We start from the raw sequence: 23,501 nt of genomic DNA on the forward strand, positions 1-23,501 counted from the left end.
ATGAAGATGACAATGAGTTCACTGTACAGCCACTGTGTGATGCTGTCATGTCAATGTGGAACAAAATCTCTGAGGAATGTTTGCAGAAACTTGGGTGAATCTGTGCCATGAACAATTAACTAAAGTAGGTCCACCCTGGTGGTAGCATGGTGTACCTAATGAAGTGTACAATGGGAGAACAACCAAGAATAAAAATGCACTGATTCTGTCTTTATTAATACAGGAATAAACGACTACAGGACCAAAATAAATAAAACGACGACCTGCTTTGTTTGTCCTCCTCACAGCTCAGTGTGGGAGTCTTTCCTCCAGTTATTTACAGTCATGTTAGTTTCTCCTTTCTCTGCTCTCAGTCTCTATGATGCACCTCCTCACACACAAGGTGGAGCAGACAGACACAGGAGAAGGCAAATCATATTAATGATGTGCTCTACAGCATGTTACTGTAAGTGTAGCAAGAGCTTCCCAAAAAGTGTTAAACCAAGCCTTTTAGTGGAGTCGGTTCAGTTTGCAGCGGTTGCTGGGGAGTAAAAAACGTTTGCAAACATCAAAGGAACCTGTCAGTGCAGCAGTATCTAACTTCTCCACACTGCTGATGCCTAGTTCATGAAACACAGAACACAGAGCTCAGCTTTTTGAGTCAAATATCAGACTGCCAAATCCCTGTTTTTCTCAGATTTTGTTCCTTTGTGTACATCAACACAGACATACAAATGCACCGACTATGAAATTCTGGGCTGATGCTCACTAAAGATCTGATTCCGATACCTTCCCTGATCTTACAGAAACTATAAACAGATACACAGAACAGATACTGTGTTTTTTCACATTCACTGTTAACAGAACACAGCTTTCTGTAATGCCATTTTCCCACAATTTACTTGAATGTTGCAAAAAATGTAAAAATCAAAACACTGAAACTGTACAAAAGTATAAAAATATTTCATGTTGTTTTCTTTTTCACAGAAAGCTAGTAACACCTATTAAAACCTGCTTCTCACGCAGAGAACAGAATCGTTTATTCAGTCAATCATCGTCACCTGCCACATGGAGATGGGGCTGGTTCTCGTACAAGGTTTTCCGCCGAGCACCAGCAGCAGGTCGGGCAGATGCTGAGTGATGTCTCCATCCTTGCCCTCCAGCGCCTCCTCCTCTGAGCGGCTCCATTGTTTCATGAATGCTTTGTTCTCAAATGTCAGGCAGCTTCCAATACGCTGACCATCTATCTCTATTAAGGCCTCTCTGCTGGTCTCCAGTTCTGAAGAACTTCTGTTGGCTTCTCTGTCTGGAGTGAAAGTCTCCAGCTCTATAGCGTTATCTGGTGCTGGGAAGCACTTGTTCTTAAACGGCTTGAGTTTCCCTCCCAGTAACCTGGGCTGGAGTCCTGAGTCTGAGCAGAAGCTCTTGCTGGTGCTACTGGTTTTGTAGCTGGGACCCAGACCAGTGCAGCAGTGGTGGATCTTGTCTGGGGGGTTGGAGCCCGGGAGTGTGGTGAGCTGCATCCAGGTCTGAGTGATGAAGCTGTATCTCCACAGGCAGTTCTTTGGAGAGTCCTGGGTCTCGCCTCCACCGAAAAGGAGCATTGAGTCTTTATAGGTGACAGCTGAGTGTCCTGTGAGTTTAGGAGGGCCGTACCTGAGAAAAAACAACCACAGGTGGTGTTAGCAGGAAAGAGCACACCAAATGATGCCAAATAAGTTCAGCAGTCAGTGCTAAAAACATCAGAGCTAAACAGACTAGTCAGACAGGAAGTGCTGTTTGGACCACAGTTGTGCCTGAATGGGATACTAGCTGGGAGCACCAGGAGCTGTAATCGATAATCTGCTGATCCATGTGTGATCGTATGTGTGATAATATTTCTATATGGCGTGTTGTGCCATGTTACTTTATTAAAATTACCCCTGGATATAAAACACATCATTTGCACTGTTAAACCTGGGATGATAAATCTATTTCTGACAGATGTGTCACTCATCGTATTTAAAGGAGGCCCTGAAGGACGGACATCTCTTTTTGTTGAACACCAGCTGCCTTGACTCCTCTCCTTGTGTCTCTTCCTTGCCTCCTCTGCTCTCCGTGGTAGGGAGGGGCTAACTAATACACTAAGAGAGGAACTGAGGACACAAAAGAGGGGTGAGGCGAATGATCTGTGGAAAAACATCTTAAAGTGAGGTGTTGAGTTTAATACTGACTCTTGTGTGTTTTGAGGACACCAAAAAACTGACTGCAGATACATCTGTGTGTCACAGCAGACACTACAAGCTTCCTGCCCCCTTTTTCCTTTCCTTTTGCCAAAGCTCTTTTCACACTTTGGGAATTAAAGCTGATATATCACAGATTAGAAAAACAGTGAGTCTATTTGTGGTACGTTTGTCACCAAGAATATGCAGACAGTAAAATTTCCCTTTGATCTGGATGCAAACTTGATTTCCAAGTCTCCTTCATCAGTTTCAGAGCTCTAATGCGCAGTGATTTCTGTGACGTGCACCTCTGATAATGTCTTTGAATTAAGTTGGCAGCACTCAGTCAGTTCATTTCAGGAACCCTGCCATAAAACGCCTCTAAACCAACCAGAGAAAGTTTGGAGGGGAGGTGAGAAACAAACAATTACATCTGCATCTTAAGCTCTCATATTTTTCTCAGACTTTACTTAAATGTAACTGTAACGGTTTACAACCTACAAAGTCAGGTTATCACCATTAGAAAACACAAGACCTTCCAGTAACATTGTGTTATTAGGGTCACACTGTCTGTCTGGTTTTTTCCATTTGCTGTATGATACCTGTGCCTCAGGGGGCAAAAACAAGTGACGTTAGTCCTGACTATGCTGCTGACCGGCTAATCATTAGTCCTGATAAACTGCTGTTCATGTTCATAACGCCAGACGAATCAGTCCACTCTGATGATCTGTTATCCACAAGTCTTTACATGTAACATATTCAGTCATCCAGAACAAAAAAAACAACAAAAGAAAACCAAGTCTCCAGATGTAAATCTCAGTGATCTGAAGCTCTTTATATACATAAATTTACGTATTACTAAACTATTAAAGAGACGGTTCCTCAGGACTCTTTCTTTCCTTTTTTTTTTTCAACAGACACACTACAATCAGTGTTTCCACCTCACATGTCAGCCTGTCAGCACGAGACAGCAGCGGCTGAAAAGTGATCCCAGTCTTTTCAGCTGCTGCTGAAGGATTCTCTGTCTCATCAACTGGATCAGGTTCTTCTGCCATGTTGTGTTATGTGGGAATATTCAGATGAGGAGCTGCAACACACTGCTTGTCAAGTTTTCTCGTGAGTCTTGACCTTCCCTTTATGTTCCTCCTGCTCTTTGCTTTACTCTTTATTCTAAAAACTGCATTTGTTTTACAAGGTTTGACTCATTTCTCACCCTTTACAATTTGCCATGAACATCACGCCTCATTACTCTGCATTACACCACTCTATCTGGAATAAATCATTTAAATCATCTGAAGCAAATTAGTTTCTTGATTTGAAACACAAAGTTCTTTAAAAGCAAAACTAAAAAAATAAATAAATTACAACTAAAATATAGTTTCACAAATTAAAACACAGGTAAAAAAAAAATGTGAATAAAGAAACATTAGGAAGCAAAAAGTACTTTAACTTAAAAAATGAAAAGCAATGTAGCAAGCTTGTAATTTGCTAAACTGCTGGAGCGATTAGGACAATACAGCTATAAACTGGGCCTAAATTGAAAAAGCTAATGAGCAAAGTTGTGTTTTTAGAGGCTGACCATCTGTAAGAGCCAGTGTGAGCTAATTTAGAATGACTCTGGGTCTGGGTCCATTGCTAACTGGTGCATTTAACTATAGTTTCAACAGGCGGCTTACCTACAGCTTCTAGGTTTTATTGTCAGAGTGTAGACCAAATATAATGACAGTAAAAACTCCCAGAAAGCTTAAGAGTCAGCAGCAGCAAAAACAATAACCACAGCACAGGATTAAAAAAACATACAGGGAGTGCAGAATTATTAGGCAAATGAGTATTTTGTCCACATCATCCTCTTCATGCATGTTGTCTTACTCCAAGCTGTATAGGCTCGAAAGCCTACTACCAATTAAGCATATTAGGTGATGTGCATCTCTGTAATGAGAAGGGGTGTGGTCTAATGACATCAACACCCTATATCAAGTGTGCATAATTATTAGGCAACGTCCTTTCCTTTGGCAAAATGGGTCAAAAGAAGGACTTGACAGGCTCAGAAAAGTCAAAAATAGTGAGATATCTTGCGGAGGGATGCAGCAGTCTCAAAATTGCAAAGCTTCTGAAGCGTGATCATCGAACAATCAAGCGTTTCATTCAAAATAGTCAACAGGGTCGCAAGAAGCGTGTGGAAAAACCAAGGCACAAAATAACTGCCCATGAACTGAGAAAAGTCAAGCGTGCAGCTGCCAAGATGCCACTTGCCACCAGTTTGGCCATATTTCAGAGCTGCAACATCACTGGAGTGCCCAAAAGCACAAGGTGTGCAATACTCAGAGACATGGCCAAGGTAAGAAAGGCTGAAAGACGACCACCACTGAACAAGACACACAAGCTGAAACGTCAAGACTGGGCCAAGAAATATCTCAAGACTGATTTTTCTAAGGTTTTATGGACTGATGAAATGAGAGTGAGTCTTGATGGACCAGATGGATGGGCCCGTGGCTGGATTGGTAAAGGGCAGAGAGCTCCAGTCCGACTCAGACGCCAGCAAGGTGGAGGTGGAGTACTGGTTTGGGCTGGTATCATCAAAGATGAGCTTGTGGGGCCTTTTCGGGTTGAGGATGGAGTCAAGCTCAACTCCCAGTCCTACTGCCAGTTTCTGGAAGACACCTTCTTCAAGCAGTGGTACAGGAAGAAGTCTGCATCCTTCAAGAAAAACATGATTTTCATGCAGGACAATGCTCCATCACACGCGTCCAAGTACTCCACAGCGTGGCTGGCAAGAAAGGGTATAAAAGAAGAAAAACTAATGACATGGCCTCCTTGTTCACCTGATCTGAACCCCATTGAGAACCTGTGGTCCATCATCAAATGTGAGATTTACAAGGAGGGAAAACAGTACACCTCTCTGAACTCTGTCTGGGAGGCTGTGGTTGCTGCTGCACGCAATGTTGATGGTGAACAGATCAAAACACTGACAGAATCCATGGATGGCAGGCTTTTGAGTGTCCTTGCAAAGAAAGGTGGCTATATTGGTCGCTGATTTGTTTTTGTTTTGTTTTTGAATGTCAGAAATGTATATTTGTGAATGTGGAGATGTTATATTGGTTTCACTGGTAAAAATAAATAATTGAAATGGGTATATATTTGTTTTTTGTTAAGTTGCCTAATAATTATGCACAGTAATAGTCACCTGCACACACAGATATCCCCCTAAAATAGCTAAAACTAAAAACAAACTAAAAACTACTTCCAAAAACATTCAGCTTTGATATTAATGAGTTTTTTGGGTTCATTGAGAACATGGTTGTTGTTCAATAATAAAATTATTCCTCAAAAATACAACTTTCCTAATAATTCTGCACTCCCTGTAGAACTTTTTGACAGCCAGGTTAGTGAAACCCACAGAGATGAATTCGTTCAAGGGGCATATGATCCAGTAGTATATTCACAAGAGTGATGTGTTACATATTCACACCTTTATATCATGGCAAAAAAGACTTATGTATACCTGCAATAAGTGTGCCTTGTGAATGGACTTTTTCCAAGGTTAGGGAGGTCAGTTAATAATAATAAAAAAACATCTGACTCACCTAAGAATAGCTGAAAAACCAAAAAGACTCAAAATGTCTTGAATAAAAATCTTTGCATATGACAAATGTAGACAGTATTGCTTCATTTTTCTCTTATTTTATTCATTTTCCATAAGTGTAATTAGCTATATTCAGTCACAAAGAGAATAAATGATATTGGGGCCTCTACTTAACCTATTTACAAAGTGAGCCGCAGTCAAATCCACAGACCTTGTGTGGACATCATGATGAACAGAGCAGCTATTTTCAGTATACATTATTTATAAACTGGCTTGTTTTGTATTGCACTGAATTAGTAAGTAACTGAAACAGCCTCATGTACGTTAACACAACCACAGCAAAATGCTGAAACACAGAGTTCATTGCAGTCATCGCTGTCTTTAACCATTCCAAAGTATTTCTTATTTTGTTGTAAAGGAAGTTCTCCAAAACATGTATTGATCATAACTATTGATAGTCTGGTATAACATGTAGATTTGTCTAGAAATCTGCAATGCTTGTCTGTGTTGTTTCACAGAATAGCCTGTTCAAGTACTGACACAAAAGCAGCCAGCAGGTGTCGCTGTGGAGATGGCTGTGAGATTGTTTTGAAACCATGATCCATGGCTGGCACAACGACTTTGTATGTCTCAGTTTGCCCATCACTACCTGTCAGTGGTTTTAATGTCGAGACTGATCTTTTTCACTGCATCCAGTTTTCAAAAATACAGACAAACTCCGCACTTACTTGAGTGAACTCCATGTCTGGCTGCTGGAATTCCACTTCCAGAAGTCTCTCTGCTCCCGTAAACCTTTTAAGCCTCCGAACAGGTACACGCAGCCCTGATAGGCTATAGCTGAGTGACTGTGTCTGGGGCCTGGGCCTAATGAGTCCTGCTGAGAGCCACTCAGCAGGGACCAAGACATGGTATCTGCCATTAACACACACACACAAACAAGTATCTATAATTAATGCTCATTCTGCAGCTCACATTGTGTTTGCATGTGTCACAATGCTGATGATGTTCACATGCTGCCCTCTAACTGAATATGGGTGAGATTTCACTCCTAGAAACGGTTCAGCTCAGTTTAATTGTCAATTTGTTTCTCCATCTCACAGCTATAAACTACATTCACACTGGTAAATATGAGTAGTTTATAAAATTATATTGACCAAGATGGAATCACAGCTAGAAGATGAGCTTGGCATCAAGTGGGACTAAACTGATGCAGTTTACTGAACTTATGATCTATCCCATTATATTAATGCTCAAAGTTGCTTATAGAAAAATCATGCTGAACAAAAGCTACAATTAATCTTTTGATAGTAACTCTGGCAAATACCATAAAAGGTCAGCTGATTTTGAGGGTGTGAGGTGGGAATTTTAAGATTTGGTTAGTTTTATATGGAAGGAGCTGACTGAATTCTCCCTTTTGTCAGTTTTAAACTCACTAAAGTCCAAACTCCAGAAATCCTGGGAGGTGCCTTTCATGTCAATGAATCCTCCGTACATGAGCATGGCAGAGCCGAGCACCACGGTGCTGTGGCCCTTCCTGTTGGTCGGCATTTGGGTCTGCACACAGAAAGAGAGAGAAATACATTTAGAATAGATGGTAAGCTACTTCTATGACCTTGATTGAACAGTCACAAAAAATGCATTAAATTTGGGCTTCTTCAACCTAACCCTAACCTTTCTCTTCCTACTTTGGTGATCCTCTTCCTACTTAGCTATATCCATTCTGTGGGGAAACACTGCAAATCAATTTATTTGACCTTTAAAGTTCTAACAAATATGTGGGTAGTGTGTGACTTCTGTTCTGCTGATACAAGCTAAAACAAGCAAAGGATGGCAGGAACTGTGCACAGTGTTCACTGATGTGCTTCCAAGTGTTGTGACTGCGTGACACAAAACAAACGGCAGCACACGAGGACTGAGCGGTTAATTATTTCTGTTATAAGCTGATAATGAGATCTAACCATCTGATTGTTTTCTATAGACAGAGAACATGTTATCATTTAGATATGAAAAGCACTCAGTACCTGAAGCAAGCTCCTCTTTCCCTGCCACTGCACCCACTTCTGCTTTGCTGAAACACAAATGACAAAAGAAAATTAAACTAAAAGAGTGACGTACAATAAAATGGATATGATATCTTTACAACATCTGTCAGCCTTACTCCAAGACAAAAAAAGTAAGTAAAGGCTAACATACAAAGAGGAGAGGCACTTCTGCAATAATTCTGAAATACACTGACACACACTGTTGTGCAGCCCAGTCTTATGAAATCTATTGTTACAGGGACACAAACTGTCCAGTTGGCCAAAGTAGAGAGGCTTTAAAAGACGTGGTAAATGTTATATTTTAACCTAAACCAAGACAGTTTTAAACCTAATCCTGTCGTTTTTAATGCTTAAATGTAACCAGGCAAAATATTTTTAATAAATAACATATTTAAAAATACCACCAGCTACCTGTGCTACCTGTCCGCTTCCTAGCATAGGTGATTTTAAGAGAAGTTGACCCCAGACCTTGACCTTCAACTCAATTGAGATTCGAACTTGTCCGAGATGTTTTGTTAACTACACCTATGGTAGCAATTTGATCTTGATGCAAGGTGACTTACTTGTTGAATTATAACAGTCATAAGATTTTCAGAAAACTTTGCTTCTGACCTTGACCTTTAGGTCCAGGTCACTGAAATTCAAACTAGCCTTGAGATTTTTCATATATTGTAAGAATTTGACAATGTTACATCGCTTAATTTTGGGGTTATTACATTCATAAGCATGTGTCAATACCCCATCAGCCTTTCACAGCTGAGGGATAAAAATTATACAAAAACTGTGAGTTGTATAGTCTCTGGCATGAACTGCAAAACGCTTCATGCCGCCACTAACCCCGCCTACCCCCAAATGTGGAAATTTTTTGGCCTTTCAAAAAACTGCAAAATATTGAGAGCAGACTGATGCAAATGGTACGGACAAAAAGGGTTGATCTGGTTGACTCGTGGAGTGTCGGGGGGTGATGAGCTCTGGCAGCTGAATGTTAGTGTTTATAAATGACAAATGGTATGGATGACCTGCTGATCCTGAGACCCTTCTAATACTTAGAAAAACATCTTCAGGACCTTAATTTGCTTTGATCAGTGTGATCTGTCCTAACTATTATTAAGATTGCGGTAACACCAGTGTTGTTTCTCCACTCCACAGCTATCGCTACATTGACCTATCCACCTATTTCCTATCCAAGGATATTAACCTTGAAAGTTTACCCAGAATGCACTTTTTCAATGCTTGTCTCTGTTGCTCTATGTCAAAGAAATGAAACTGCTGCATTTTATGCAAGTCATGACAGATCCCATCATGCTGAACAAAAACTAGATTTTTCTTTACATCGTGACACTTGGAGTGGAACGAAAACTTCAAGAGCTTATACTTCTAAAAATATCCAAGTTCGGTAAAATGTAACAATTGTGTAAAACAATTGCTTCATTAAACATATTATAGTTCTTATGAAAACAAAAGAACCAATTGATTTTGAGGGTGGGGGTTTCGGGGGCTTTTTACAGATGTGATATGATTTTATATACAATAAGTGGTGAGAATTGAAAAAAACTGTGCATGAGATGGAATTTAGGTTATGTTGGAACAAGCAGAATAAAAACTGAGCTGAAGTGAAGAACACAGGAAGTGTTAGAGCAGGAAATGAACACAGCTGCAGTTTTCCTCCATTTGATAAATATGTGTTGGGGTAAATCACCTTTTCTTATGTTGTTTCTAATTGTCTTTAGAGTCACCTGGACTTTGTTCACATACGTAAAACATGTTACTTCAGTAACCTGTATTGCACATGACACTGCTGTTATGAGCATGGAGACCCTCTCAGGTTTCTCTCTCAGCTTTAGTGACACAGAGGAATGAAACGTTTTACAGGGATTAGGAGGATCGACATGCAGCAACATGTTTTACCTGCTGAGCCTGAGAATTGACTACAACAGTAGTGTGACTGGCTGCCAGCCCATGCTGCACTGCAGTGAAACTCACCGATGTCGAACACCCAGAGAGCACATCTGCATGTGGTGTATGCAGAGTCCAACAGGCCTCCAAACACGTACAGGAAACCCTGAAGAGTTCAAAGCTGTTAAACATACTCTGCATGCCCACCGCTGTCATATGATGGTCTCTCTGCTTTATGTCCAATGATTAAAGAAATTGAAGGTACCTTGTGAGCTACCATAGAATGTCCCTCTAGCTCCTCTGGTGCCGCTTCACCACTGCAGCTCAACTCGGTCCATTCATCAGACACTGAAATATTGAACACAGCAGTGTTGTTAACTGATGATTACAAAAAGAATATTACAGGAGGCTGTTTTATAAGAATGCAGCAAAAAACATCCTTTGCAAAGTTTAAGTGGAATAAATGTTGCATCTTTTTTCATGAATGACAGTGTGTATATAAACTTGAACGACTTGCAACACTTTCTACATCTGCACAAAGGCACTGCCCAAATACCATAGGAATAGTTGGTGCTATCTTCTAATAAAAGACTGCATATAAAAGATGGAGATTTGAAGCATTGTAGCCTTCACCAGGGCAGAGCTAGAGGTGATCATAACCATACCTGAAAGTATAGATCTTAGTGAAGATCAAAGTGTTAAGTCATAACATTTGTCTGTTTCTTTTGTGCTGTTTTAAGTAGTAGACTAATTGGTCATTTGAAGAGAGGGCTTTATGTAAATGAGTACCTGAACATGGTTTTTGGCTACTCTGCCTAATATGTAATTCTTAAAAAGAGGTCTTTCTAGTGGCTATTCTGCGACCAGCCACAAGGATATCGCTTCTAAGGAAGTATTCTATCATCCGTCTTTATATAGATCTGCATCTTTATATATGCATGGCTATTAATGGATGGGGGCCCTTACCCACGTTGTATTTCCAGAAGTCCCTCAGGCATCTGTTCTCTCTGCCTCCCAGGACGTAGACGTTTGCATTGTAGCTGCAGCAGGCGTGCTTGTAGCGGTCGCACGGGGACAGGCTGCTTCTCAGGGGGAGCTGTTTCCACAAACAGGGGTTGTTCTGACTCATACCTGGCAGCCCTCACTCTCACTGGAACATCTTCTAAAAGAAAGTAAGTGTATACAGTCGTGCGTTATATGGACCCACTATCATGGCTAAAAAGTGCCAAGAACAAATGTTACAGACTGGTCGCACCTTTTTAGCTTCATTGTGCGATGATATGCAGGACTAAATAGCCTTCTTTCTGTTAAAAGTTTACATCTTTTAAAATTAATTCTGCTCTCACTGCCGCTACAGATACTAGAGCCGCTGACTGACTCCACCTGGATGCTGTAAGTTATTAAACGGTGCAAAAAGATGAGTTTCATCTCCGTCCGTGTGAACAGGCCCTGATCAAAGTGGATGAAACAAAGGCTGCACTACAGGAGACAGGACAAATGAAAAACCCAAGCAACAGCTGCTTCCGTATTCACGAGGGGTCACCACAGCAAGCTCCACATGTTTGATTTGGCAGTTTTACGCCAGATGCCCTTCCTAACCTGTCTGTGGCTGGAACTGACCCTGCAACCTTTTACTTTCTAAGCTAATGTGGGGGAAAGAAAAGGGAGAAAGAACGAGGGAAAGGAAAACAGCGGGGAAGAGGAATGATGATAAAGGGCAAAAAACAAAAACCAACAAAACAAACAGACAAAAAATACATATATCAATCACCTGGATCACCTGTTGAGAAAGACAAAAGAGAAAACAAGCAAAAAAGAGAGAGCAATATAATAAACAACATCATTGCGATGATCTATGTGAATATAACAGTAAATACTAAATATTAATTATTATTGTGCAGCACGTAGGATTGACAGCACACAGGAGGAGAAGTAGGAGCCAAAAAGGGTGTAGTTTGTGTCTGTGAGCACCCGTGTGTACACCTGTGAGCATGAGCGCGCTTGTATTTAAAAGGTTCCTTCGTGTAATGATCTGCTAGAGGGCGTGGGGAGCCATAGCCCCGGATACCAACTGGATACCTTTTTAGTACCGACTGAGAGCACCCAGCATCTGAACAAGGAGCCAAAGCAGAAACCTTCAAACTGACACTCAAGCTTCTCATCTACAAAGAAAGCAGGCTAAATCCAGACTGAACCCCTACTGTGGGAAGCATTTATCCAGTAATTTCCTGCAGTTTTGAAATATGAAATTTCAAGCCTATAAGAAGTTTAATGTTACTCAGTTACAGTGCTGAATTTGAATCAAACAGCTGTTTGGGGCCTTACTGGTTAGAGTTTGCATGTTCCTCAAGTGGCTTGGGTACTACAGCTTCTTGCCACAGTCCAAAGCGATGCATGTGAGGTTAACTAGTGATTCAGAAGTGCATGTAGGGCTGGATGTGAGTATGAGTGGCCGTCTGTCTCTGTGTTCCCACATTTACTAGCTATTTTACTAATGAATAATCCTCCTCACTCTTATTTTGAAAGTCCAGTTGATGCTAACTAGATAGCCTCATGTTCTCCCTGACGGATGGCTTCTTCATATATTCTCTTGGAGGTGGAATTACTCCTAGTATCCTGAAACAGCTTCTTTTCAAGAGTTTCACTTCCTGCTTAAATAAAAACTAATACAGCTATGGGAAACACTGCGCTCAGCATGTTCTCTCTGGCTTTAATAGATGGTGTCCTGGATGGCTGATGACACACATGATCTTTTGGCATTTCAAAAACATATATTTAAATACTTGTTGTGGCAGAGACAGCGAAGCTAGAGTACTAAAGAGAACCAAAACAGGCACATTTAGAACATGGAAACTCAATACAGAAAAATTGCCTAGCCAGCCTGTGAATTCTAACCCAAGGCCACCTTCAAAAAGTTGAAAATATAAAAAAGACCAAAATTTAAAACGTGAACTACTGACTCATTTTAAATGTAATTTAGTTTTACAGCATAAAAAAATATTAAGGGCTGTTCTTTTTCCAATGGACAATGAAATTACTGACTTTTGTTATTGTTGTTGTTATTATTTTATCGTTCGTCAGCTAATCAATCATTCCGTGAAATGTCAGAACACAGATGGATATAAGGTTGGTTTACTGTGTAATATACGCATGAACAAGCAGTGGTGCTTTGGTTATATCAGTTATATTACTACAAGTCACTAAACAGCACCAGTGACTCATTTAAGGATGCTTTTACATAACATGTAAGCTGAGTTTTAATAGCGTTGCTCTTTCTCACTGTGAGCAGTAATTTTCCATCTCTAAGTGAGGAAGTATACTCAGTTTTACAAAGCCATTAGTTTTCCTCTGTTTGGACTTGGAGTCTGACTTGACCGCTGTCTTATCAGGCTGTCACAAGAGCAAACAGCTCTGAGGTCACAACACTTAAGTGACACACCTAGCCAAGTGTTGTCCAAATACTTGAGAGTCACATGAATAAATGGGACCATAACTTTGTTGTTCATGGAGAAAAAAAAGCAATATTCAGGAATGCAGTCCTTAAAATCTAGGATCAAATGGAGCAACAGCTGTTTTTCACCATAGTTTTCTATATTTCCTAAAGCATCGGCTCATCTGCCTTGTGAACTTCAGGGTCACATCTAATTCTTAATACGCAGGGTTTAATATGATGTCAGCTCACCCTCTGCTGCTATAACAGCTTCAGCTTTCCTGGAAAGGCTTTCCATAATGTTTAAGAGCGTGTTTATGGGAATTTCTGACAATTTTTCCAGAAGCACATTTGTGAGGTTAGACGCTGATGTTGGATGACAAAGCCTGGTTTGCAGTCTGCACGTACAAACTCCAAAACATGTACAAAACACAACAGAAGTGCTCCAGGATGCTAGGGGCAGTGTTGAGCTTTTGTTACCTAGTGGTTACACAAGCCACGAAGTACCAAGTAAATGAACATTTTTTTAAATTATTTGAATATATATGACTGCCTGTGTATAAATACACAAACAATACACATATGCTTTCAATTGTGTACTTTAAGTGATCTAGGTAGCTTTGTTTTGGAAGTTCAGTTAACGCTAGAAATGTGTTTTGGAGTTTGTACATGCTTCAGAGTTTGTACGTGCTTTGTCTCTAGGGGCCACCGTATATATTTATATAAATAAAACCACATTTTTTTAAAACATTAGTAATTCCTTTTGTGCATAATTTTATATTGTTGTTGATAATAAATTAATTAAAGCAACAAAACAGCCTGAAGAGCTAGTTGGGAGCCGAAAGAGCCGGCTCTTTTTAGTGAGCCGAGCCGAAAGAGCCGGTTCTCTAAAAAGAGCCGGAATTCCCATCGCTATTTTGGAGGTCAGTTGCAACTGACTATGCAGGTAATTAGCAACCTTTGTGGACTTTTGCGCCTCAGCACCCCACTCTGTGATTCTATGTGGCCTACCACTACATGGCTGAGTTACTGTCTGTCCCAATCGCTTCCACTTTGTTATAATGACACTAATAATTGATTGTGAAATATTTAGTAGTATGACCAGACTTGTTGCATACGTTACATCCTATCACCATACCATGCTGGATTCACTGAGCCCCTAACAGCAACAAATGCTTATATTTTTTTTGTTTTTATTTCATTTTTTTGATAACAAAAGCACTCAACCTCATCCTTAACTTAACATTCATATCATTCATTCATATATTGGTTAGAACATAACTGGATTATTCATGAGATTTTAATTTCAATTCAGAAAAGGAAAATATTCAGGCTAAAACAATGGCTTTTTTGTTTTTAAGCTCTCTTTTTGTCCTCTATTACAAATCCAAGCACCTGCTCTGTTTTTAATATAGATTTTGGTTTATGACGCTCTTTTTTTTAAATCTTATTTAACCTTTTCTGTGTAAATGAACTCCTTCTTGATTGTAAATTTTACCTTATTGGATTTTATTTTACTGAACTTTTCTATTTTATTTGAGCTGATCTGTGATAGGCATTCTTTAATATTTTGGATACTATACCACAGGAAGTTCCAGCTTTTGGCATAAATACAGTTTATTCTTAAATTTAACATTTCAGGCATGTGATTATACTAGCACTGAAAGGTTAATCGGAATTCCTTTTTACATTTTGTCTTCCAGTGATTCTAAATAAAACAGGATAATTAGGATAAAGTGATTACTCGTTTGTTTTCTGTTACAATTCAAATGCACCTCTGTTCAAGTGTTTTCTAAAAGCCAAAACTCACTCACGGCTCAGGCTGAGATGACAGTCAGAGAATCTGTGGTTTTCGAGGTCCAATTATGGAAAGCAATCATTTGCTATAATGAAGCAGCTCTAATTAAGGGTGTGCAAATAACTGTGTATTTTGATTTCGATTACAGTTCCAACAATTATTACAACAAGTTACTCTAAAAAGAAACTCTACTGTCGTTTTTAAACTATTCAACCAACTCTGAGACTTCAGATTTGTCGTAGGATTTTTTCAGTGAAGAGGTTTTCTCCTGCAGTGACTGAACCTCACTCAGTCAACAAATACTGTTATTGCAGCAGGATGTGTAATCATGTTATTACAGAAATCTGAGTCGCAGAAAACTCAGGTTGCTGCAATGCTGCCCACTGGAATTTAAATAACGTTTGAGCACCATGATCAACTCCTGTGGTGAAAATAGCACAGCAAAACTGTTCCTATGTTGTTATGTTGGTTTCTGTCTCACATAGGTTATTTAAGTCTAATAGATTTCTTTGTGTTAATGAATTTATTCTCAATATGTGAAGATATCAGCCAAACAAATGAAACGGGATGGAGCTGTTAACGAAACTGCAAAGTTTCGAAACTGTGAGCATACTCTAACTAGCGCTAGCCCATCTGCTCCATTGACCCAATAAATCATAGGTGTCAAACTCTGGCCCGCGGGCCAAATTTGGCCCGCAGCCTAATTACATTTGGCCCGCGAAGCCATACCAAATTACTATTAGAGCTGGCCTACTGGTATTATACAGCTAATATATATATTGTTTAGTATTAAGCTTTGCTTGTTCCATATTCAGTTTTTCAGCAAAACGTGTTTGAGTCCATAAGAAAAGATTCATTCTTATATCTGGAGGAATAAATATATTTCAGTAAATATTAATGTTAGCCCGCGACTTTGTTCTAGTTTTGAATTTTGGCCCACTGTGTATTTGAGTTTGACACCCCTGCAATAAATCATCCAATCGCAGTCGAGTTTAACATGCACCTATTAAAGCACCACCTTATACTTCGTAAAGAACCATGTGGGGCCCAAAGACAAAACACAACAGTACTGATGAGAAAAAAAAAACTTCAAGCATGAAGAAATGTTCATGTGCAACTATGAAAAATTCAGATGACCAGAATTTGTGACCATACGTGGACAGCTATCAGCTGAACAGGTAAAAAAATCTGCATCCTCTTTACATTTTTACCTTAAACCTGTAGCTCCACTAACTCAGTCTGCTGCTCACCTGCATAAACGCCGCTCTTTATAAAACACGCACACTTGCTGAAACAAAGTTGGAACAAGATAAAAAGAGATCTTTTTAAACTTAGCCACTTTAAGCTCCAATCTAAAATCAAAGCAAGAGAAAAAAATGTCCTCCTATTGTTTTTTGATGCTAGATCATTCAGACTGCTCCATGTACAAGTGTAATGATCAGGGAAAAAATGATCTCTTCTATGCTGTAGCCCATGCAGCAGTACAAACTCAATACCGAAGTCCAGTTTCTGGTGAGCGCAGCTGGGTCCAGTCCAGACAGTACGTGCAGTGAGGCCTGTGAATCACCTTGCTGAACTCTCCATGGCATCTGCTCCAGATCCACTATCTCCATTAGTTTAAAGGAGTGTCCTCTATACCAGCGGTCCCCAACCCCTGGGCCACGTACTGGTACCAAACAACTTTGATACTTTGTTTGGTACTGGGCCACAAGAGTTGAGGCTCGGGTGTGAAATGTATGGTTTACAGGGTATTTATTGTTAACTCTGGTTTCCCTGGGTCTTTTCCCGTGTGTTATGAATAATTTTTTTTGGGTACCGTATCGTTTTATTTTGTTGTATTTATCCACGACACCTTAAAGGCCAGTCCATGAAAATATTGTCCGACATAAACCGGCTCGTGGCGCAAAAAAGGTTGGGGACCACTGCTCTATACAGTATAAAACACAGTGCAAAAGATGGACAGAGGCACCTCTGGTGTAGGTTCATCAAGTTGTGTTATGAAGCATCAAACTGAAGAGTTTTGCAACCAATTCGTGACGAAATGACCAAAATTGATCAAATAAATATTTTATCCTGTGTCGCCTGATACAAAATCTGAAAAGTGCTTACAAAAGTCAGGGCTAGTTTCCCACAGACTTCTGTGGGACCGGGAGTCTATGGAAGCGACTGCAATCAAACTGGAAACCAGAGATCAGTAAAGTTAATGGCAGTTAAACCTTTCTTAGTCCTGACTGACTGAACTGACCACCAATGAGTGCAAAGGATATCATTGACTGACACACGAGGGGAGTAAATACACAAGTGTTACCTAAGCAACCAGAGCCTGGTATCCTATCCACTACCAACCAACAGCCAGTGACAATGCTATGGGAAGGAAACAACCAAATCACTTCCTGTGTGGATGCTACTGTGTGGAGGCCACTTCAGGACTATACACAGAGTAACTGTTAGCTTGTTGCAAAAAAAAGCTAATATAATCACCTCCAAATAATTTGGATTTTTTTTTTTAAAAAAGGGTCAAATTAAAAAGTATTTAAAAAGAGACTGCATGGCCTCTTTTTAAATACAGTAAGCTATTACTGCTTTACAAACATTCATCAGTACAGTGGAAGTGATCTGTGGAGTTACTGGACCAACATAGTGTCAGTATTGTATTCTGGTAGCTGACTTGTTAGGGAGGATGTTAATCAGAAATTCAGTAATATAATCTTTCCAAGGAAATGCACTTTATAGATGGTACCGAACTTAAAATATGAGGTAAAGATTTAAATCAACCAGTCTCTGCCAATCCTCTGGGTAAATGTGTAATATATTACTTTTCCCAGGCTGGTGCAATCAGATAAAGCACACACAATGGAGCCGCTGTATTCCCATGAAGCCACATTAGTGATGTTTTCACTCCTATCGAATCTGAAATTCTCGGACAGTTACAGATAATAAGACATGAAGTTGTCTGGGTGACTAAGGCTACGCTAACTGCCTTCTTTCTTTATCTTAGGTGTATACTCAGGACAAAAAAGTGTTTTCTAACCGTTTAACATTAGATAAGTAGCAACAGGCGCTTTTTTGTACAAGGCGGCTGTTAAAGTGAAGTTGTCTGATGTGTACAACCGTTCCTAACGTGACTTTAGACACTTCAGTTTAATCAGGGGGAATGCGACCCGTGAACCCACAACTCGCTCACATCTCCAGCAGCGACACCCCGCGTGCTTTCAGTAGTTTATGTAATCGAAGGAAAGCCACTTGGCTAAAGTAAGATACCTTACTGGTTTCCCACATATTAAAACCCGAGGAAAATCTATCAGAGGAATGATAACGGTAACGCTCGAGAAGAGGAAATGAGATCAACTTTTTTTTCGTCTGTTTGATCAAAACGGAACCAAAGCAGGTCCGAGCTTCAGTGCCGAAAAGCTTCTGAGCTCTAAAATAGTTATAAAAAGGTCACTTCATGTGAAAAAAACAAACAAAAAAACAGCCAGTTTTGGCGTTAAAATGATGTTTTACTTACGCACAGTCCTCCGCTGCAGTGTCTCTTTTTTGGTCGTTGCTTTACTGCTAACGGGCTGCTGGTGCGTTCGATTTCACCTCGTAAATTCCCACCGCAGGTCTGGGAAGTGAAAGAATTTGTTTGGATTGACCACGCGTCCGTGACGGCAAAAAACAAATGTACTGCGTATGATGAGATATGAAACCTCATTTTAGATACACATTACAATGTTATTTTCAAAAGCAACCTAATTAGATGACTATGATGTATAAGAATGATTTTAAAAAATCCGTTTTAATATAATACACGTGCTCTTGGGTGAAAAACGGAACGACTCAATCATGATTATCAGAATTTTTTCCAGATGCTAATAAACAGTTTATAGCAAAGCAGATATGAAGGGAAAATATAGTGTATATTAGTTCAAGTTACTGTTTTCTAAAATGGGATTGCACACCCCCAAATGCCCCAATCTATGACTGTTGCAAGTCTGTGGTAATTCTATGTTGCACAGACTCAACTTTCAGTTGATCAGTTCCTTTCTCTACCAGTAGTTTCTCAATTGCAGTAGATGCAGCATCAAAATTTGGGCCATGAACCTTTCCTTCACTGCACCCTCCTTCACACAGAAGGCCAACGTTCTGTTCTGACTTTCCATCTCTGGTCTCATCATCTGGTCTCTCGTCAGTCTCATCAGGTATTTTTTGCTTCCCTAACATACAGGTGATGGTCACAACATGCTGTAGGTACCCGTTTTTTCACTTTTACTTTGAAATGTGCTGTTTTTATCTGCTGTAAACACTGCCTTGGAATAGACGCCAACTCCTAACTCCGCCTTTCATAAATGTTGTTATTTAGATTCTTACTAAAAACCTGATAAACAAAACAGAAAGATGCATTCTTAGCAAGGTACTCCAGCCATTTGAAACCCTGGAACTAGCTTTGATGAAAGATTCAAAAACAAGTATATCATTGTGCATTTCCAATAAGTCTGGGCTGTTTTCACTATTTAAGTTCACTCTCCTTAAAGGCAATTTAAAATAAACAACGAAGCCCAATTCGACCAGAACAGTACCAAAATAAAAACAGTTCATTGGGTGGAAACTAGATAAAGCTAACTTTAGCTAATAATCAGTCTCTACTGATCTAGCCGACATTATCTGATGTTTTTTGACACTATTTAGAGAGCAAATACACAGTCAAAGGATTTAATAATGCACCACGAGTAAATTCTCGGGTGTAGTTTGTATAGCAGGCAAATGACCACTGAATTTCCTAACTTAATCAGTGACAAAACAAACAGAAGGAGCACCAAAACAAGAAAAATAAGCACTGTATATTGTTGTAATGACAACCCTGCAGATTACAAAAATAAAAAAATACACAATCAGTTATTAGTGTGCACCCTATCCTCACTGATCACTGTTGTAATATGCCTGTTCAGACACATAGAGGCACAACCTCCAGATGTAATTTTGTGGGTTGGCAGCCCACTCTTCAGTCAGAATTGCCTGAAGTTGCTGCTGAGTCAATGGAGGATTTGAATGCCATTCAAACAAATTCACGGGTTGCCTCCAACATTGCAGCAGAATGATCCCAGTCCGGTTGCTCTGCTGTGGCATTCTTACAGATTTTAATTTCACAAAAACCTGTGGTGAATGTTTATAGGGTTTAGTGTGTTTGATAAAGGAGTGGAATTAGTTGGATAAAGACACTGTGACTTCTTCTCCAAAATTGTGTTTTGAGGACTACTCAGTCAGACATAAGCATGTGGGAATTATTGTAAAGACAATTAGGCATACACTTAAGTCACAGCAATGACCCTGCTTTATCAGAGCAGTTTGCACTTTTGTTTGTGGACAGCTGTGCCTTTAATCTGCAGCATTGATTTGACCTCTTAATCAGGCCTCACTCACTAATAACAAGCCTACAACGGAAGTATCCAAAAATGAAATGTATAGTTGACCAACACAGACACCCATGCAGGCCACTGTCTAGACAACTAGTTTTCATGTAAGTTGGGGGATGCCCTCATAAAATAACCTTCAACAAGGCAAAGGTGTCAGGTCCTCGAAAGTTAAGTTTAATTCAGGGACCTGTTAAACTTAACCTTTTGCCTTGTTGAAGGTTATTTTATGTGTCATCAACAATTCCCTGAATTTGACTGATAATCCTAATCTCTGATGGCTACATCATTACCAATATTAGATGCTAAGCCTATGCTTGAATCAACTGCGGTGTTAGATGGCAGAGGGTGACACAGTGCCACTGTTATGAATGAAACTTGACATAATCCAATAACTCCAGCCATAATTATCTTGTCCTTTATTGTTTTCCATGGGTTGCATTTGTTGTTCAACTTGGTAACTATTTACATAACATTATGATTGTGACCTTGAACCAAGACTACGTGCAGCTGTTCACATTTTACCACACTACGGTCAAAGGCAAGCTTTAGTCTTTTTTTTTTATTTAAATAAGACAAAGGACATTGGAACAACTGCACAAAAACAATAACATGCAAATAATCTTTATTTATAACTACACAACTGAGAACAGAAATGTATTCATTAAAAACTGTTTGTGTTCATCATTTAAAAAAATGTCCAAGTAAATGAAATTAAACTGTAATTGCTTCATTAAACAAAGTCCCTTTGCAGTACAGCAGACTCATACATTAAAGTGTGAATATGTTGATTTCAAAGTCTGATGCTTGAGTATGGACAGAAAAACTCATCACTGAAACCCCAGACTTTCAAAGATTACATTCTTATTAACCATTTATGTATGACTATTAAATTATTATTTCAATCATTCACACTTGGCTTTTAGCTACTTCCTCACTCAACAACTAACCACAGGATTTACTGACCAATTTTAATAATAAAATAATAATTAATAATAAATAACCAAAATAGTAATAATAAAAATCTGTTTAACTACTACTACTACTTTTATGGAGCTGTTACACAGTTAATTCATGCTAACAGCTTTACATTTACATGACTGGATCTCACATAGATTTCTCTTAAGCTGTAACTACATCATTATATCACATTTTGTTCTTTGTTGTCATCACTGTGTTCTTGTTGCTATTGAAATAACATTAATATGAACTAAATTATGGCTGTCACCTTACAAAAAACCCCAAACACCCTGTTTACAATCACTGAAGCACTGATTAAGACACCTGTCTAACAAAGTATAGGGAACGTGGTTCTAAATATTTAGATATGAATAAAAGTAAATAACACATAATTCAGCAGTTGGTCCCCACCACGTTCCCACTTGAAGTTAGATACTGACTGTCCCAGGGAAGAAATTTGTGCAACCCTGTTCAGCTAAAACTTTTCCAAATGGTTTAGTGTGGTGCACATACAGCCTGCAGAGTGCAGTGTGTCTTCACAGTAGAGTCCAAATGCTGTGATCACTGATGCAGTTGTTATTGCTCATACCAACAGTCCAAAGTCTCTGGTTTTCAGAGCTGCAATATCACAGCGCAGTGCTTTTGTCAGTGCTTTTATCCTTCACATCCGTGTTGTTGCTCCCATCGCCCTCAAAGCCACCATTTTCCTGTGGGCAGTGCTTTTGCTCTTCTACATCAGCGTTCTGACCTTCCAAGTATGTAGCGTCACTGTTTGTAGACGAGCCGCCACAAAATCTTTTATAAAGCTGGAAGCCTGGACAGGAAACAAACCATAGATTCAGAACCAGTGAGCAAAGACCTTTGGACAAAACCTTTAAAAGTGGAATAAACAGGACTTCTATGCAAGATGCCATAACAAGAAAATTTGAAGCATCCCATGTTTTCTTTTCTGTTCAGTTTCAAGTATAAGTGAGCATCTACGATACACTGTAAACCAGTGGTTCTCAAATGTTTGGTGCACAGGACAGACAGAATTCAAAATTTCAAGGTATTCTGCAGAAGATGCCCTCTATGTCATTTTAGACAATGTGAACTATAACTTTCATTCATTCCCTCACTGCACATTTTCACACGAAAACCTATTTTAATGCAAGCCTATTCTCACGTCTGTGACATTAAGTAGCACCATCTTCTCAAACACACAGGAATTGCTAATTTAAGCAAATTCTGTCCTTTGAATGTGTTCCGAGATGCACTGGGGTATGGCATTAGTGGGACTGTGGAAGGTCCATTTCGTCACTGGTAAATGTGCAGGAGGTTTGTTTTAACCTGAAGTGAAAGGAATAAGTAAGGGATGAAAAAAAAAACAGCAAGCAAAAAATACCACAAAACAAAAGATCTCCTAGGTGACATAAAAACTCATGAAGAATTTGCACTTCTTAAAGTTTTTCACAGGTGTTAGAGCATCAGTGCAGTAATGCTAAAGATGTCTGCATGCATGGGGAGACACAGGAAGCAGACACAGGAAGCGGTGTTGAACAATACCTCTTATTGAGAGTGCATTGTTCCTGCTTCTTCTGGTTCAAATCCAGCACTGTTTTCCAGAAGCCAGTATTTCTCTCAGGAGAATGTTTAGTTAATTCCTGCCAACAAATGCCACAGTTGGACTAATGACCATTAACATCTCTGATGTTGGTTGCTACTGGATATTTCAGATATCAGTTGCCTAGGTAACCCTATAACATATATATCGTCCTCTCATGTCACTTATAATCCTCTCAACGTCTATTTGAGCTGTTATTTTACACTGTTGCAGGAAGTTGTGAAAAGTCATTGCCATTCAGGAGTCTCAGGTTGTAAAGCTGCTGCTAATTACTTCATGCGAGGAAGTTTCTAAAGACAGGTAGCTTTTGTAGGTGATTTTGGGGGTGCTTTTCTTCATTTTCTCCGCCATTCTCCAATGCTCTCCTCAATCACAGCTTTAAATGCGTCAGTCAATAATATAGTCAAATTCAATTTCTTACATTACTTTTTTTCTGTTACAAAATGATGTTTGGTTTACACAAAGTCCCTGGCACACCTGGACACCTCTTGGGAAACACTTGAATTAACCTTGACTGGTGCCCTTGAATTCTGAGCAGCATCCCCTTTTATGTAATTTGCTTTCACAGTTAGACAATTCAATGGTCAAAGAAATAGTAATAAGACTGTGAGGTAAA

At 39.5% G+C, this 23,501-nt stretch overlaps 1 protein-coding gene across 2 annotated transcripts; it reads right to left on the reverse strand.

Annotated features, from left to right (window-relative positions):
- Positions 1-189: 189 nt before the first annotated feature.
- si:dkey-3d4.3 (leucine-zipper-like transcriptional regulator 1 homolog) lies at positions 190-18,524 on the reverse strand. 2 transcript variants are annotated; one of them, XM_040027426.1, is made up of 8 exons: positions 18,438-18,524; positions 10,668-10,863; positions 9,967-10,049; positions 9,789-9,867; positions 7,785-7,831; positions 7,197-7,317; positions 6,492-6,675; positions 190-1,635 (listed from the first exon to the last, which is right to left on the reverse strand). In XM_040027426.1, exons 2-8 carry the CDS (start codon positions 10,828-10,830, stop codon positions 1,023-1,025), a joined length of 1,290 nt encoding a protein of 429 aa, XP_039883360.1. In that variant the 5' UTR covers positions 10,831-10,863; positions 18,438-18,524; the 3' UTR covers positions 190-1,022. The 2 variants fall into 2 exon arrangements, with proteins under 2 accessions (XP_039883360.1, XP_039883361.1); XM_040027427.1 differs by lacking the exon at positions 18,438-18,524 and having other exon boundaries at positions 10,672-10,814.
- Positions 18,525-23,501: the final 4,977 nt, after the last annotated feature.

Source organism: Simochromis diagramma, unplaced genomic scaffold (assembly GCF_900408965.1).
Source record: "Simochromis diagramma unplaced genomic scaffold, fSimDia1.1 OVJJ01000343.1, whole genome shotgun sequence".
NCBI lineage: Eukaryota > Metazoa > Chordata > Actinopteri > Cichliformes > Cichlidae > Simochromis > Simochromis diagramma.